This window comes from Macaca fascicularis, chromosome 9 (genome assembly GCF_037993035.2).
Source record: "Macaca fascicularis isolate 582-1 chromosome 9, T2T-MFA8v1.1".
NCBI classification, from domain to species: Eukaryota; Metazoa; Chordata; class Mammalia; order Primates; family Cercopithecidae; genus Macaca; species Macaca fascicularis.
In genome coordinates, this window is record NC_088383.1 from 58,691,257 (window position 1) to 58,707,088 (window position 15,832).

Genomic DNA, 15,832 nt, shown 5'->3' on the forward strand with positions numbered 1-15,832 from the left:
TGTGTTCAAAGGAGAAATAATTATATTTCTTCCCAATATTGATACCGTACTTATATTTTTATAGACATTTTATCATTAAGTGGGCCTTAAGCTTATTTTTAAAAATGTATAAAAGGTACCAAAAGCATAACATCAATAAAACAAAATTTGTAACAGCTAACGATTTTGCTATGCTTATGACAGGTTGAACAGTCCTTATCCAAAATGCTTGGGACAAGAAGTATTTTGGATTTTGGAATATTTGTGTGTATACACAATGAGATATGTTGGGATGGGACCCAAGACTAAACGTGAATTCATTTATGTTTCATATTCATTCATTACGTTTCATAACTTATACACACAGACTGAAGGTAATGTTATACAATATTTTCTGCATGAAACAAAGTTTTGACTGTGTTTTGACTGAGACCCAACATATGAGGTCAAATATGGAATTTTCCACTTGTGGCATCAGGTTGCTAAAACATTTTCAGATTTTGGATTTTCAGACCAGGGATGTCAACCTGTGGTATCAATTGTTAAACTGCCTTTACTTGTGAAAGATCACATTTTCATATCAATATTTATACACCCTCCTTCATGGTTCTCACAGACCCTCATTTCAAGCATCTTACTGCCTTGGTGGAATCTCTGTCATAACTTTTAGCTAGTGGGCGTGTAACAAGAATAGCTAATATCTACTGAGTGCCTGATGTATGCCAAATATCTTACACATATCATCACCCATGAAGAAGGTACTGCTGTGATCCCCAACTTACCCCATCTTGTGAGTGGACACACAAGACCTCAGAGCTACTCGGCAAGGCTCTGGCACTCACTCCACGGCCCGTGGTGTCTAACCCGTATGCTATTTACTGCCTCCTTAAGGAAAGTCAGCTAGCTCTGGACAAGTTTTGTTTTGAGATTACATATATACCCATACATACATATTTTTTAATTGGGTCAGAAAACAAATAGTAATTATGACTGACAGTGATACTGGGCACTGGGCACTATTTTAAGTATTTCACATTATTAATTCATTTAATCTTTACAACTTAATAAGGAAGATACTGTATGTATGAGTCCATTTTCACACTGCTATAAAGAAATACCCGAGACTGGGTAATTTATAAGGGAAAGAGGTTTAATTGACTCACAGTTCGGCATGGCTAGGGAGGCCTCAGGAAATGTACAATCATAGTGGAAGGTGAAGGGCACCTTCTTCACAAGGTGGCAGGAGGAAGTGAGTGCAAGCACAGGAAAAACTTCCACTTTTAAAACCATAAACTCTCGTGAAAACTAACTGTCATGAGAACAGCATGGAGGAAACTGCCCCCATTATCCAGTCACTTCCCATCAGGTTCCTCCCTTGACACATGGATTACAATTCAAGATGAGATTTGGGTGGGGACAGAAAGCCAAACCATATCAATACTATTGTTATTGTTATTCTCCCTTTTTTCTTTTTTTTTTTAACAGTCAAAGCAGACAGAGAGAAAGAAAGGAAGCTGTCCAAGATTACCAATGAGTTAAGGAAAAGATTCAAACCCAGATAATCAGGTTCTAGAGTCTATATTTCTATCTGTTACATAATACTGTCTTCAAAAAGTATTTTCCAAACTCCCTAGTACCACTGCTTTTCTCACAGTGCCAGCAGAAGGGTCCTCTTTAACTGCCACAGAACAAAAGCAATTGCACAAGAACAAACCAAATTCTAAAACTTCAAACCATATGTTGTCTTAAAAAAACATCAGGACTAAGGTTTAAAGAAGGGAAAGATTGCCTTCATTTTTGTACAATAACAAGATTCCTTCTCCACCTTAATACTGTGCAAGGTAAGTCAAAACTCACTTTTCACTACACCCCTGCAAACTTTTCCAAGTAACAGTAAAATCAGTGTAGCAGTTCTTCGAACTATACATAATCTAGGCTTAACAATCATGTAATATACATTTTATACTAAACAAATCAATGTACACAACTGCCCATACCAACACACAAAAAGGACAGAATACACATTAATGGGAATTGTCAAATATTAGTAGCCCAAGATCATATTAATAAAACAAACATGCCGTCTCCAAAACTTCAAGGAAGTCACCTACCGTGGTGCTCAAATTTCAAAACATACCTTATTGCTCTACTGTAATATTTTTATGTTGCAAGGGTCACTGTACACAGAGCAGTTTAAATCTGCACTGTCTGTAAGGAAAAAGCTGTGTATCACACAGTTAAATCATTCTTAATAGAGTGACATTTCAACCTCAGGATCATTCTCTACCTATTGCAATATCCATTTAAGAAATTCAACAACAGAGGCACAATGAGTACAATTTGATTTTTAAAAATATATTCAGGCACCAAGCTGGGTATTTAATATAGTTTGCATTCTGTAGTATGATAGGCTTTCTATTTCAGACAGCTAAGAATCCCTTACAGATTAGTCTAATTTGCTAAATTGAGATACTTGGTGTTTTACTTTTCTTATCTGCCTTTTTATGGTCTATCTGGGTAAACTTAATTGGCACATCTGAGCAGATGAAATACCCTCAGTTAGGAGTGCAGATCTCATGGAGTAAATTAAGACTGATGCAGACAATTATGCCCAGAGCCAAAAATGAAAGGTGTGTAGAGCAGGAAGCAAAATTAGTCTTCATTTGTGTCTCAGCTTTGTTATTTAAAAGAAGCCAATGTGCTCTCTAAGAAAACATCTTTAACCCATTTATGTCTAAGGTTACAATTTTTTGAATTTTTGCATTAAATTCACATATGTTACCTAGAAAAATTCAAGGAACAAAAATCTGAAGATAAAAAAAATTTATTATGTTCCATTGTTATGTGACGTTCCAAAATTGGAACACTAGGCAAAACCACTGTACATAATGTATAAAATTATGTTTCTTGTCTCAGGAGGTGGTGACACCTGCTATTCAGTGTGATATTCAACGGAACACTTCACATGTAAGGCAACATCACATTTTTCACATCGAAAAGTGGTGTTCTTATGACATTCAGCGCACCGCGTTTGCTTTCCCTGTTTGACTATCACATGATTTATGCCATCATAACGGGAGTCAATGTTACGCTTCTGAGGTCTTCCTTTTTGGCCAGGTTCTGGAGGATGACCATGGGTCTCCAGATAATGGCATACCACACGTCGACGAAACTCCAGAAAATCCACTGGTTTCTCATCATATGTTTTATGCAATTGCCAAGCATTTTGTAAGACCAATTCGAAACAGAACAAAAGAGGGCTTGAATACCATTTCTTTCCACGGATTGAGGCCCGATACTTATCAATGTTTTCATCAGCTCTGTCTACGCCTCCCATGAATTGGTTATACACTTTGATCATGTTTGGCTGCTGAACTTGGATCTTCTTTTTCAATTTCTGGGAATAACGACTGACAAGACACAGGGGATGGATACCAGCACCAGATGAGGCAACAGTGACAACACTGTTATCATTCCATCTGCAGACAATATTGCCTTTGCCATCAATTCGATAATCAAATGTGCCTCTTTCTTTTTTCTTTAAAGCTACATCTGATTCCAATGGAACTTTGTCAATGTGATCCTTTCTCACTGTACCTGTTGCCTGATGTCCCATTGAACTGAGCTTATCAAGAAGTGCAATACTGGTGAAAAAGTTATTGAATACAAAATGGTATCGTCCAGGGTGTGCCTCTGTAAGTGCCTCACTAAACTGAAGGACAAGTGACGCACCGACACCATATTCCTCATGTTTAGTATTTGGGTTTTTACCCTGATACGGCTGAAACCAGCAAATGTAGCCCAGACAGGTGGCACCACACCAAAACTTATAGCCAAACCGAATGGGCTTTCCCCGAATAAACTGTTTGCACCCATGACGACCAAAATAAGGAACCATGAATTCATCAAAGCTGAAATATGTTTCATTTGGAACAAATTTCATGCATCTCTCATTGAGTTTGCTTATGAGAGGTCGCAATTTGGAAAATTTGTCCACTGGATCCAAATCTGCATTGTCAGCAACATGCAAATTAGAAAATATAGTTTCAAATCGGTCACGTCTCATGGCAGCACTAACCAGTACATTATGCACATCCGTTCTTTGTTCCCAAAACATACGCCTTCTAGGAACTGAAACATAACCACTCAGAAAAATAATTCCCAGAAAACATTTGAATTCAGAGCTAGTCAAGCCAAGATGTACACCTTTACTGTCAGCATATAAGTTGGAGTACTTGACAATGAGTTCAATGACCTCGTCATCAAGAAAAAGTTCAAGAATTTCTGTGGGAGTTCTCATTTCGGTGAAGAAATCGTTTGGTGGTGCTGTAACTCTACCTGCTACGGGTTGTACAGTTAGGTCGGCTTTTTTCCATTTGCAAACAATTTTTGTCATTTTCCTCCTCCTTGATGGTGGAGGTTGCTGCACAGAAGACGTAGATGGAACTTCATCAGGAGAGTCATCTTTAGGTGCATATGAGGGATCATCTGAGTCAGACTCAGCATCAGAGCCATCTTGAATAAGATACGCAGCTGTGTGCAACAAAGAACCTGGCAGATTATTTATTGTTCCACCTTCTTCATCTCCTGATTCCTCATCAGAAACAGGTGCTGTAGCATTTTCAGGTGGTTGTATCACTATAGCACTTGCTTCTATGCTGTCATCTGTCTCTAAAAGGTCAGTTATTTCATGTAAACTTAGTGTTCGAGGCATCTTGGGACTAAAACGGAAAAAAGGTATTATTAGTCCTAGTGGTAGTGGTTTTGCCTAGTGTTCCAAAAATGGAACATGAAAAATGTCAAACCCATAACTAATGCAACAATAATACTTTCTGTATTTTCTTTTTACTGCACAATAGCATAACTAATAGAGAAGTTATTCTTTTAAAATTACTAGTATAGAATGTAGTGCAATAAAGTTATATGTACCTGTCTTTGGATACTTCCTCAAAAATGTTTCCGAAAACTCACATCACTTTTGACAAGCTCCCAGCATGCCAGTATCTGTAGCAGTAACTAACTCTGTGCACCACGTGATAACATGCACCCTCAGGAGGCAGACGTGTGAAAAATCAGACCTTGGCAATGACATTGAGCAGCAGGGTATAAATAACTCCCACATGCTTAGCGTTCCAATAATGGAACACTAGGCATAAATAGGTTTTAAGAGTGTAACTTTTTCTTTCAACTTATAGATTCCTAAAAAAAAAAAAGAACAAGGGCATCGTTCGTTCTTTTTTTTTTTTCTCCCAGGCTCAAGTGATCCACCCGCCTCAGTCTCACGGGTAGCTGGGACTAAAGGCGCACACCACCACACCCAGGTAACTTTTTCTACTTTTTGTAGAGGTGGGGTTTCACCATGTTGCCCAGGCTGGTCTCGAACTCTTGAGCTCAAGCAATCCTCCTGCCTTGGCCTCCAAAAGTCATGGGTTTACTGGTATGAGCCATTGTGCCCGGCCAGGCTTATTTCTTGAGAAAACTGAACTCTCAGAGAAGTTAAGAACATTCTTAAAATCATTATATTTAGGTTTCTGGGTAAAATCTCAAACTTTTACTAAATTCAGATTTTGGGAGAGTTTTGTTTTTTCTCTTTAATTTGGGCTTTAAAAAAAAAGGCACGATAAAATCAACCTCCATATTGTCAGCTGGCCTTTGCTGAAGCACAGCCTAAAATTGCTAAATCCTCATCGGGTACAAACCAGGATCCAAATTAAGGACAGACAGGACAATCCCAGTGCAAACAGGTGCTAGACAGAAGGAAGAGGTTCCCGGAAGACAATAAAATGGAAACAGGCTGGGAGGGTAGTGGTTCTCAGGGCACTGCCTTTAGAAGCATTTCAAGATAGGAATGGGACAATGGGGTGGAGTTGGCCCCCATCAAGTGGAGGGAGAAACCAGGCACTGAAGCAATGCTTGTCCGAGACTGCTGCAGCAAAGCAAGCTGTGAGATCACTCTCATGTGTCCCAAACCACCTTCAGACCCCTTCTACTTCTCCAAGCCCTTCCACTGACTGCTACCTTGAGCAAATGACTTCATCTCTCTGGGCTCAAAGTCCTATCTCCTGGGTAGCTGTAAGGATTAAACAAATTAACCTATATAACAAGAAGAACCACAGGAACCACTAAGAGGTATGCATTCAAACATGTCAGCCATCATTGTTCTTGTGCACCACCCCTACCCCCGCCCCCACCCCCACTTAATGCCACCCGTGCTCAGGCCCTCAAGGCCTCAACGTTCCAAATCCACAAGACTCTCTTCATAACAGTCATCCTATTTGGCTTGACCCCTCAGCACCTGAAATGCTGAGAGCTCCCTCCTCAGAACAGTGGATGTGCACAACCCAACCCTCCCAAGCCAGGATCCAATGGGGCCCTGGCCACAGAGGCCCAGTGCTCAGGGGAAGGACAATGAAGAGTATTATCTTCACAGGAGATTACGTCTCACAGACTATTAGAAGACATGCTGTAAGACTTACACAATGAATAGAATCTTTATCAGCCCTTTACATCTCAAAGTTACTCATATAAAAAAGGTAAAAAATAGGGCACAAGAAAAACCTTTAGGATCAAAAATGTATTAAAAACCAATTATACCAACAGACATCAAGACTACAGATTCAGGTTACACCAGATCATGAAGTAAATTCGATCCCCATCCACACCATACTTGCCAGGTCTTCCATACTCCTGAGCCATCTCCCTATATCCTCATCCAATTCCCAGACCACGGGCTTAGGTTTTTGGTTTGGTTTCCAGTCCAACCGAGGTGGGGCAGCTATGTGTTGATTCTTGGCACCACCCTGTGGTCATACCTAAATATTGCACCTTCTACTCAATCCCCCAAAGGGAAGGAAACACAAGTATGTAGAGGGCCCAGCCAACTTAAAATCTCAGTTCTACTTCACAGTAAGACTGTGGGCAAGCCAATTAACTGGAGGGACCATGATTATAACCATGTAAAGATGTGTATTCACAGAACCAAAGACTGGAATGACATGTAGAAAATAAAAACATAAAAAATAGAGGTCATTTTTTCATCTTAATATTATCATACTTTTACAATAAAAAACAGGGACTCATCAGAAGTGCTGAAAGGTGGCGAGGGAGCCTTCAAACCATTCAGAGGAACCAACTCAAATCCACTTCAGGCTGTGTGTTTAGCAGCTTAGCCCAATGCACCAGGTCACCTGAGGAGACTCAGGCACCACCTACTGAAGAGTTCATTTCTGAACTCCCCACTGTGTTTCCCTGATCGGGGTGGGCACAGGTTAGGGATTTATCCCAGAGACAATTATTTGCTGGGTGTGGCCCAAAGTAGAGAAAAAAGCATTACATTCTCAAGCCTCAACATCCTTACCAACAATGCTTTCCAACTGCCTCAAAGCTCTCCTAAATGAGAATACAGTTATTTCTGAACAAGGGCCTGTGGACCATGAAGAATGTCACCAAGCTCCCCCCAGAGTCAGCGGGAGCTCAGCCAAAGCACAAGTGCAATGCCCAGCTCCTCCTGCCCCGCACCTGCCGCCTCGGACTCCCCAGGTTGAGCTTAGGCCCCTACCCACTGAAAGTGTTCCCCATGTGATTCTGACACACACAGCCCACAAGAACTAGATGATCTATGACATACAGCATTTAGCTAAGGCTCCCTGCCAGGCCCTCCCCTGTGTACATACAACTGTGCAGGGCACATAAAAGAAGATTTTTGAGAAACTGATATACAAACTGCATTAGCCAAAAGCTGCAGCCCCAAAAAGAAGAAATATGTAAGATTGACTTATTTCCATCCCTAGCTCCCAAACCTGATAGTGATCAGAGCCACCTGGGAACATATTTTAAAAGTCCTGCCCGGTGACCCCATGCTAGACTTCCTGAGTCAGCATCTCCAGTGTTGGGGGCTCCCAGTGACACTGCATATTCAGTCTGTGGGTGGGGAAGCTTTACTGTTGTCTGTGCTTGTTGCCAAGGAAGTAGTCTGTGAGGGCAACAACTTAAATAATAACTGCTGGCAGATGAAAACAGAGTAAGAGCTTGGGGGAATGAGTTTAAGTCAAATGATAAATGCTAACCCTAGTCCTGGCAGCAAGAAGAGACAAAAACATATCTGGAAGTGCATCTTCTCACTCAGGATGCAACCCATCTATGCCCACAGCCTGACCAAGCAGCGCTGACCACTGCTGGACAAAGAGGCAGGAGTCAGTGACATTTGTTTCCTATGGCAAGGTTGGCAACTACCTAGCATGAATGTTGCTAGTTCCCCACTGTGCGTATGATAGACATCACTAAGGAAATGCAGACTCTTTCCCAGCCCACCCAAAAAGGGCCTCGGAGCCCCCTGAATAGACTACCACTCCCCAGAAATCAGAGCTGGCTGGAGAGTGAAGCCCACCTGCCCTCCCTGTCCTCAGCCTCTCTGCATATTGTGGCATCACACCAACCTCCAAGGCAATCCAAATGAGAACCCTGAGGAAATAATGTGCCTCCAAAGCAAAGCAAATTCCTTCCCTTCTCAATGATGTACCTGGAGCTTAGGGGCAAATGTGTAACGTTGTTAATTGGGATAAGGGCCATATTAATATATCTGAGCTACCCAAAAAGACGAGGCCCTACACTGGATGAACTTCCTCCACAGTCTCTCCCAAATATCTCAATCTGAATTCATTATTCCCTTCACACTTGGTTAGGTCCTATTTGTGCCCAAGTCCATCAACAGACTGCAAATTTTTTGCCAGAAACCCTTGAAGCCAGTCCAAGGATGCAGACATGCATTCCTGACATGAAAGCAAAGATAAAGCTATGTGGGCTGACCTCGAATATGTCAACTGGGAAGTGAATCAACAACATGGAGGTAACAAGGACTGGGGACAAGCACCCTGATCTTTATCACCCTGAAGGGGAAAGGTTCATACGAAATGTTTGGTCTTCTGGGCCACCCAGGGCTGTCTTGGCTGCACAGCCTGGACTAGGTAAGTAGCATGTAGATGCTCACCAGGAACCCACATCACTCAAACACTGAAGGTGTGTTAGTCCTATTAAATCTTTATTTGGCACCTGGAGCTCCCAGGCCCACAATGTGCAAAGCAGTAGTATATTTTAAGAAAGCAGTAGACCTGACAACCAACAGCCAATAGCAAATGGAAACTGTGGTAGCACAAAATTAAAATGAAAAAATAATGTATGTTTTATAAGACCTGTATATCATTGACCATAGAACCGACAGAACATTTACTTCTAAGCAATGGCTCATCCATCCTGTATGATATGAAATGGTATGAAAACCAGGGAACCCACTGAGGAGCTGGCCTCGAGATACAGTTCAGTGCAGAGGAGGAGGCAGGAGAAATACGTGGGAAGGGGGAATACACGGTTTGAAAAATGGTTAAAACTTCGAAGACTGAGCTGAGGGTCTGAGCCGAGGGTCTGAGCCAAATGAAGGAAAGCAGGATCCAAGGTGCGACTGCCCAGTTCCATAAAGAAGCTATGGAAAGGGCTTGACGGGAAATTCCTAGTACCAGCTAAAACAAAGGTACCTAGTTGGGGTGAACCTAGTGCCAGTGAAAGGCCGATGGCTCTCACGCTGAGAGAATAAAGAGGATGAGATATCCAGAAGTCACCCACTCTCACTTCCTAGAGTTGAAAAGAGCATTATAATTAACAGGCTATACCCTCAGTAAAAGGTGTTAAGTTCAGCTAAGGGTGCCTACCCTGAGAACTATTTCTAAATTCTAACCCCCCCAAAAAAACTAATTTTCTATGTTGTAAACTATATGACTTATTGTAATCATCCATCGTCAAACCATTGCTAAGACAAGCAACCCTAAAAGTCTTTTTGTTTCTCAAGGGAATAGCATTACCATTTCAATCAGTCTACGAAGATCAGCAATGAGTAACAAAATATAGAGAGACTGGCAGTTCTAATATGCTTCTCAATCCTGAGCATTTGATTTTCCTTTAACATCCCCCAATCCAGATAGCACCAAAGGAGACGTAATACAAATATTTCAATGTGGATATCTGCAGTTTAACAGCCTTAATAACTGTAGCTATAAAATGTTAAGAGCTATCGTATTTTGGTGGCAATTAAGAGTTATTGATATTTCTGAAATTCATTTGAGATTTTACTGTAGCTTTAGCAAAATATTGGCTCTGGAAATAATAAATTGTTTTACAATCTTAACATTATTAAGAAAAACTTACTGCCATAAAATTAAACTAAACCCACATTTAAAATTCAGTCAAAATAAATTGCTCTTGATTAAAATACTGATATATTTTAAACATATTTAATATTGACCCAATTTAATTGGAAAAATATATATTGCTCCATTTATAATCAATATGTTGAGATTAACACTTTTATTAATTCCTTGCAGTAGTTAAGAAAAAGCCTGACACTGCTCACTGTTCAAGAGTACTGGGCAACATTCCTCAAACAACTTTACAGGTAATAAACATGCACAGAAACGAAAGCTGCACTGAGGGATGACGAATATATGCCAGCCCTCATCTGTGCATTATTACAGAAGGTGCTACTAGAATGTGAGTGCCACAACTCTAAAGAACAGGATTTAAGTCACAGGTCCTCAAATTACTGTTTAAAAGAATTCTGATGCATCTATTTTGGAAAGGTTATGGTGTCTGTAGTGTCTGGACAGGGGTTAATGAGCAGTTCTAAGTAACAAGAAAAAACACCAGGTCAACCTTCACTCACAAAGGCCAATAAATATAACAAACTAGGTCTCTTCACCTTGAGAAATAAGAAAAAACTGTTGAGGATTGGGAAAAAGCCATCCCACTATCAAGTATTTTAAAAGTAATAAAGTTCCTTGTTCCCTTTGAATTCCTTAGAGCTAAGTGAGCTCTAAATCAAGGAGACTTGAAATGTGCAGCAGTAGCACAGTGCTCAGTGGGCCACCGTGGGGAGGCCTGCAATGCCGATTATTTTTCCTGGCTCACAGAAAACGCGTGGCAATATGCAATTCAGACTTCGTGTTTCACATGTTCACCTTCCCTTTTATGGTGCTTGCTTTATACAGAGACAATGTCATGGAGCTAAAAGCCAAAGTCAGTCTCTAACATAAAAAACAACAGTGAAAAGAAAGGTATGCTGTGCACACAAAGTATACTTTTTGTACGATGGTAGTTTATAATTATGCAGATGACTATCTTCTCAAGACAAATGAAGGATTTACAAAAACAAGCTTATTCTTTCTATGCCAAAGCTTGTTTCAGCTTGTTTTTGAAGAAAAGTTCTCTAAAATTACTTTCCTGCTTCAAAAGGGAAAACAGAAACCTCTATCCAGTATGCATGACATAATTCACCCTTTTCTTTTTCCTGATACTTATTCTAGGATGACTGTAGATATCAAGGCGACACAGCTCACACTCAGCCCTCTGTATGCCTCTTGCCCCAGGCTTCCCTTAAGTTTTTCATCTTCGACTTGCCTCCAAATCCAAATAAAGACCTAGAAGTACATGCATTTGGGGCCAGCACCATTAAGGACTCAGGGGCCCCACTGCTTCCAGCAGGTTAAGGCTGCAGAAATCCAACCTCTGCATAATCGGGGGTCTAATATATTAAGCTGGATCTAGAATGTTTACATATTAATAAACCTGTCACCTAAGATAAAGCAAACAGTACAATATTATTTATAATCCCCACAGACCAACCTTAACCGCTGCTTATAATAATCTTCATCTCCATCATCTCGGTATCTTCCTACTTTCCGACCTCCTCCTCCTCCTTCTCCTATAGGAGAAGCTTCAGCTTCTTCCCCAGAACTTGGGAAAAAGTCGTCGTCAATCTCCTGCACTGGGACTTTCTTCTGCCGTTTCCGGCCCTTGGGCAGAGGCTTCAGCTCATAGTCAGTACCGTCTCCAGACAGGTCTGCCTCCACCCCCTCCACCTCGTCATCTTCCTCCTCCTCCTCCTCCTCCTCTGTGGGGAAATACTCAGACTCTTCACCCTCAGAGTCTCCCTCTGCCTCTGGCCTCATGTCTGACTCCCAGGGTCTCCTTGCCTTTGGCAATCCCACTTTCCCCTGGAACTGCAAAGCCCTCTTCTGGAGTTTCTTGATGTGCTTTTTCAAACGCTCCTCTTTTTTGGACAGAACTTTGGCTTTCTTGTTTGGTTTGTTTTTACTTTGTGTTGGGGCCGGAGGCGTGACTGAGGCTGGAGCTTTTCTAGCTGGTCTTTTATTACAAGTAGCTTGCTTCTTCCTTTCAAAAGACAGTTTTGCTTGATCTGCCAAATACTTTTCGAAGCCTGATGCTTCATTGAGCATGATTTTTCTGGGCTTTTTCTCCTGTTTCTGAGGGATCTGGGTACCAAAAGGTGTCATCTGGCCAGTGCGAATGAGCTCTTCCCAGGCAGTCTCCTGGACAGGCATGAGCATGCTGCCAAGACTGGATGGCCCAGGCTCTGAAAGAACAATGGCAATGCGTTTTGCACTAGCATGAAACTTTTCAAGGGTACAAAAGAAATGCTCACTCTTTCAAGAAATATTAGGCAGCTACAAGTAACTCATATAAAAAAAAAAGAATCATCCATGTACTAAAGCATGTTACATACGAAGGACAGAATAAAATTTATTATAGCATCACACTATATTTAATATATTCCTGTTCAAAAAGATGACTTCTCAGTAACTTTTCTCCACAATATTTCACTATAAATATACTCTCTGCCATCCAAAAATAGGCTGATTACTCTATAAATACAGTTATAAATAGTCATATTTAGCTGTGTTTCCTTATCAGCCAAGGAATAGTCCATGAGGAAGCAAGCTCTGAAGTTCTCACATCATTGCTAAAACCAGCATTCAGATGGACTTAAATTCAAGAGACAGTAAAACCAAAAACAGGCATCTCAGGGATCACCACATATCTAAATAGGAAAAACATAAATGTCAGCTCTACGCTGCCCAGCATGGCAGTTACCAGTCACCTGTAGCTATTTAAATTTAAATTACATTAAGTTAAAAACTCAGTTCCACAGCTGCACTTGCCCTTTTTCAAGTGCTCAAGAGCTACACATGACTAATGGCTACTATAATGGGCAACACAGAGAACATTTTCATCACTGCAAAAAGGTCTATTGGAGAGCAGCACTGTGTTAGATATGTGAAGTTAACTGACTTGAAGACATGAACTAAAATTGGAAGTTACACCATAAGCGTAAAGTCACCCAGAAAGTATCCCTCTTTCATTAGTTGAAATTCATTTCTGGCAAAATCACCACATAATCAAAACACCAAAAGACCTAAGGCTTAATAGGAAGGAATCCATATTCTAAAATCTATGACTCTTGCAGGCCAATGATACCCAGTTTTTCATTAAACTTGCACTGAAACAAAACACACATCTGAAAGTGCACAAATCATTAAGTGTAGAACTCAGTGAATATTCAGAAAATACGTACTCATAAACTAGCACCCATATCATATAACAGAAATTACTAGCACCACCAGATGAGCCCTTCAGGCTACCTCCCAGCCTCTATACCCCTCAAGATAATGATGGACCTGGACTCCTAATGTACAGACAAGTTGTGCCTGTCTCTGAATGCTACATAAGTAGAAATGTTTGTCCTGTGTCCACCTTCTTTCGCGCAACATTTTGAGCTGCATCCTTACTGTTGAATGAAGCTGTAGTTTGTTAACTGTCACTGTTGATGCACATTTGAGTGGCTTCCAGGTTTTGGCTACTAGAAATAATGTTATGAATATTCTGATGTACATCTTTCAGTAACATATATACACACACACACGTGTATATACACACACGTGTATATACGTATGTACGTATATATATAAGTATATATGTATATACGTGTGTATATATACATATATACATATATACACACATGTACATGTGTGTGTGTATATAATTATCTGGGTATGCTAAGCTTTAGTAGACACTGTCAGTTTTCCAAAGAATTACCTTCCAAAGTCCCATCAACTGCGTCAGAAAGTTCCAGCTGGTGCATATTCTTGCCATTCCATGTTAGCTATTTTGGTAGATGTGTAGTGGTACCACATTATGGCTATAATTTACATTTCCCTGATGACTAACAAAATAGATGCCTTTCATGAATTTATCTTTTGGACAGCCTTTTTTGTATAGAAAGTGTTCCAGTCTTTTTCCCATTTTTCTTTGTCTATTTTTTTTAAACGACTGCTAGTTCTTTATACATCCTAGATTTGAGTCCTTTGATTCACACATGTATTGCAAATTATCTTCTCCAGCTCAGTATCTTGCCTTTACACTCTCTTAATGTTATCTTCTGATGAACAGAAGTTCTTGGTTTTATATACACTTCATTTAACAAATCTTTTCCTTTACACTATTTTGCCTCAAGTCTCAAGTGTTGGCTGGTGTCCAGACGGAGAGATGGAACCAGGAGCTCAAAAAAAGAGCAAAGCCAGATGTCTACAGATCTGTATAAGGTACTAGTAGAACCTAGGTGGCTGCAAAAGCCATGGGGAATAGATGACCAGGGAGAGGCAGTAGAACAAGAAGAGGGCTCAGAGAAATCCTGAGAAACATCAACATTTAAGATAATGCCAGAAATAACTATGCAGAAGTAGTCAGAGGGCCAAAAAGAAAACCAGTAGAGAAGTAGGGATCCCAGAAGGAATAGAAGTGTCAGCTGCTGTAGACAGGCAAAGTGGAACAAGGATAAAAAGGGGCTCTTGGATTTGAGGAGGTAGCTAATAACTCTAGACAATGTAGCTATTAACCCTACTACCAAAGTAGTAGCTGTTAACCCTGAGAGGTAGCTATTAACCCTACTACCAAAGTCACAGTAGGAGGTGAAAGACAACAGCAGATCTGAGACAGCCAGACAGGTACAAACATCTGTTACCAATGAGAAACACAGTACCAAGCAGTTAAAAGCACTGGTCATAGGCCTAATGAATTCTGAGAGACTGAACTTTAAAACCACGTATTTTTGGGCTGGGTGCAGTGGCTCACACCTGTAATCCCAGCACTTTGGGAGGCCAAGGTGGGCAGATCACCTGACGTCAGGAGTTCGAGACCAGCCTGGTTAACGTGGTGAAACCCTGTTTCTACTAAAAATACAAAAAATTAGCCGGGCGTGGTGGTGCGCACCTGAAATCCCAGCTACTTGGGAGGCTGAGGCAGGAGAATCACTTGAACCCAGGAGGGAGAGGTTGCAGTGAGCTGAGATGGTGCCACTGCACTCCAACTTGGGCAACCAGAGCGAAACTCTGTCTCAAAAATATATATATGTATTTACATTTTTCTATTGTCTCAATTAATTCTTCATAACAATTCTCATCTTACTGAATAAACTTCTAAAGCTAGTAGAAAATAGTTGCTTAGAGAATTTAATGTTAAGCAGCTTTAATCTGTATTTCAAATAGTCAATGCCTAAGCAGCCACCAACAATTTGTACACACACGCACACACACAATGACTGCAAAGATAATTTAGTTCCAGAGCTTATGAATTTTCCCAAAAGGTTTTCCAAAAGACAACTATCCAAGACAGTAATGTAAATGAAATACTGGCCACAGTATAACCTGAATGAAGATGTCTTTTCTTAAACTGATGCTTGGAAAGCCTGCCAAATACGCTCCTTAAAGACATGTGAGAGCCATTCTACAAATGGGGATTGATGATGTTGGGCTTCCAACATGTAATTTAATCACGATGCTAGTTGTCTTTATCAAATTAATAATATAAGAATGTTTAAGATTTCCAATGTATTAAATGTAATAATAAATGTGTATCAGCAGCCTCCAATGAACTGAGTAAAAAGTTTACTTTAATTCTCTTTGAGAGGGATTTGGTTCTGCAAGTGTAAAGAATAAAATTTTCCTAAATCTGT

General features: G+C 40.5%; 1 protein-coding gene across 29 annotated transcripts in view; it reads right to left on the bottom strand.

Moving 5' to 3' along the window:
• The window catches only part of LOC101866198 (DNA excision repair protein ERCC-6), an 84,285-nt gene that overhangs the window by 57,929 nt on the left and 10,524 nt on the right, over nucleotides 1-15,832 (bottom strand). For 20 of the 29 annotated variants that reach the window (XR_012417253.1, XR_012417252.1, XM_074000753.1 and 17 more), the window contains one exon: nucleotides 11,647-12,397. Coding sequence is in view for 22 of the 29 variants with exons in the window: in XM_074000741.1 (XP_073856842.1) it covers nucleotides 11,647-12,397 (751 nt within the window). In the remaining 7 variants the exon portion in view is untranslated. Of the gene's footprint in view, nucleotides 1-2,787; nucleotides 4,701-11,646; nucleotides 12,398-15,832 lie in introns of those variants that run through there. The other 9 variants (XM_074000756.1, XM_074000747.1, XM_074000746.1 and 6 more) reach the window with 1 other exon arrangement.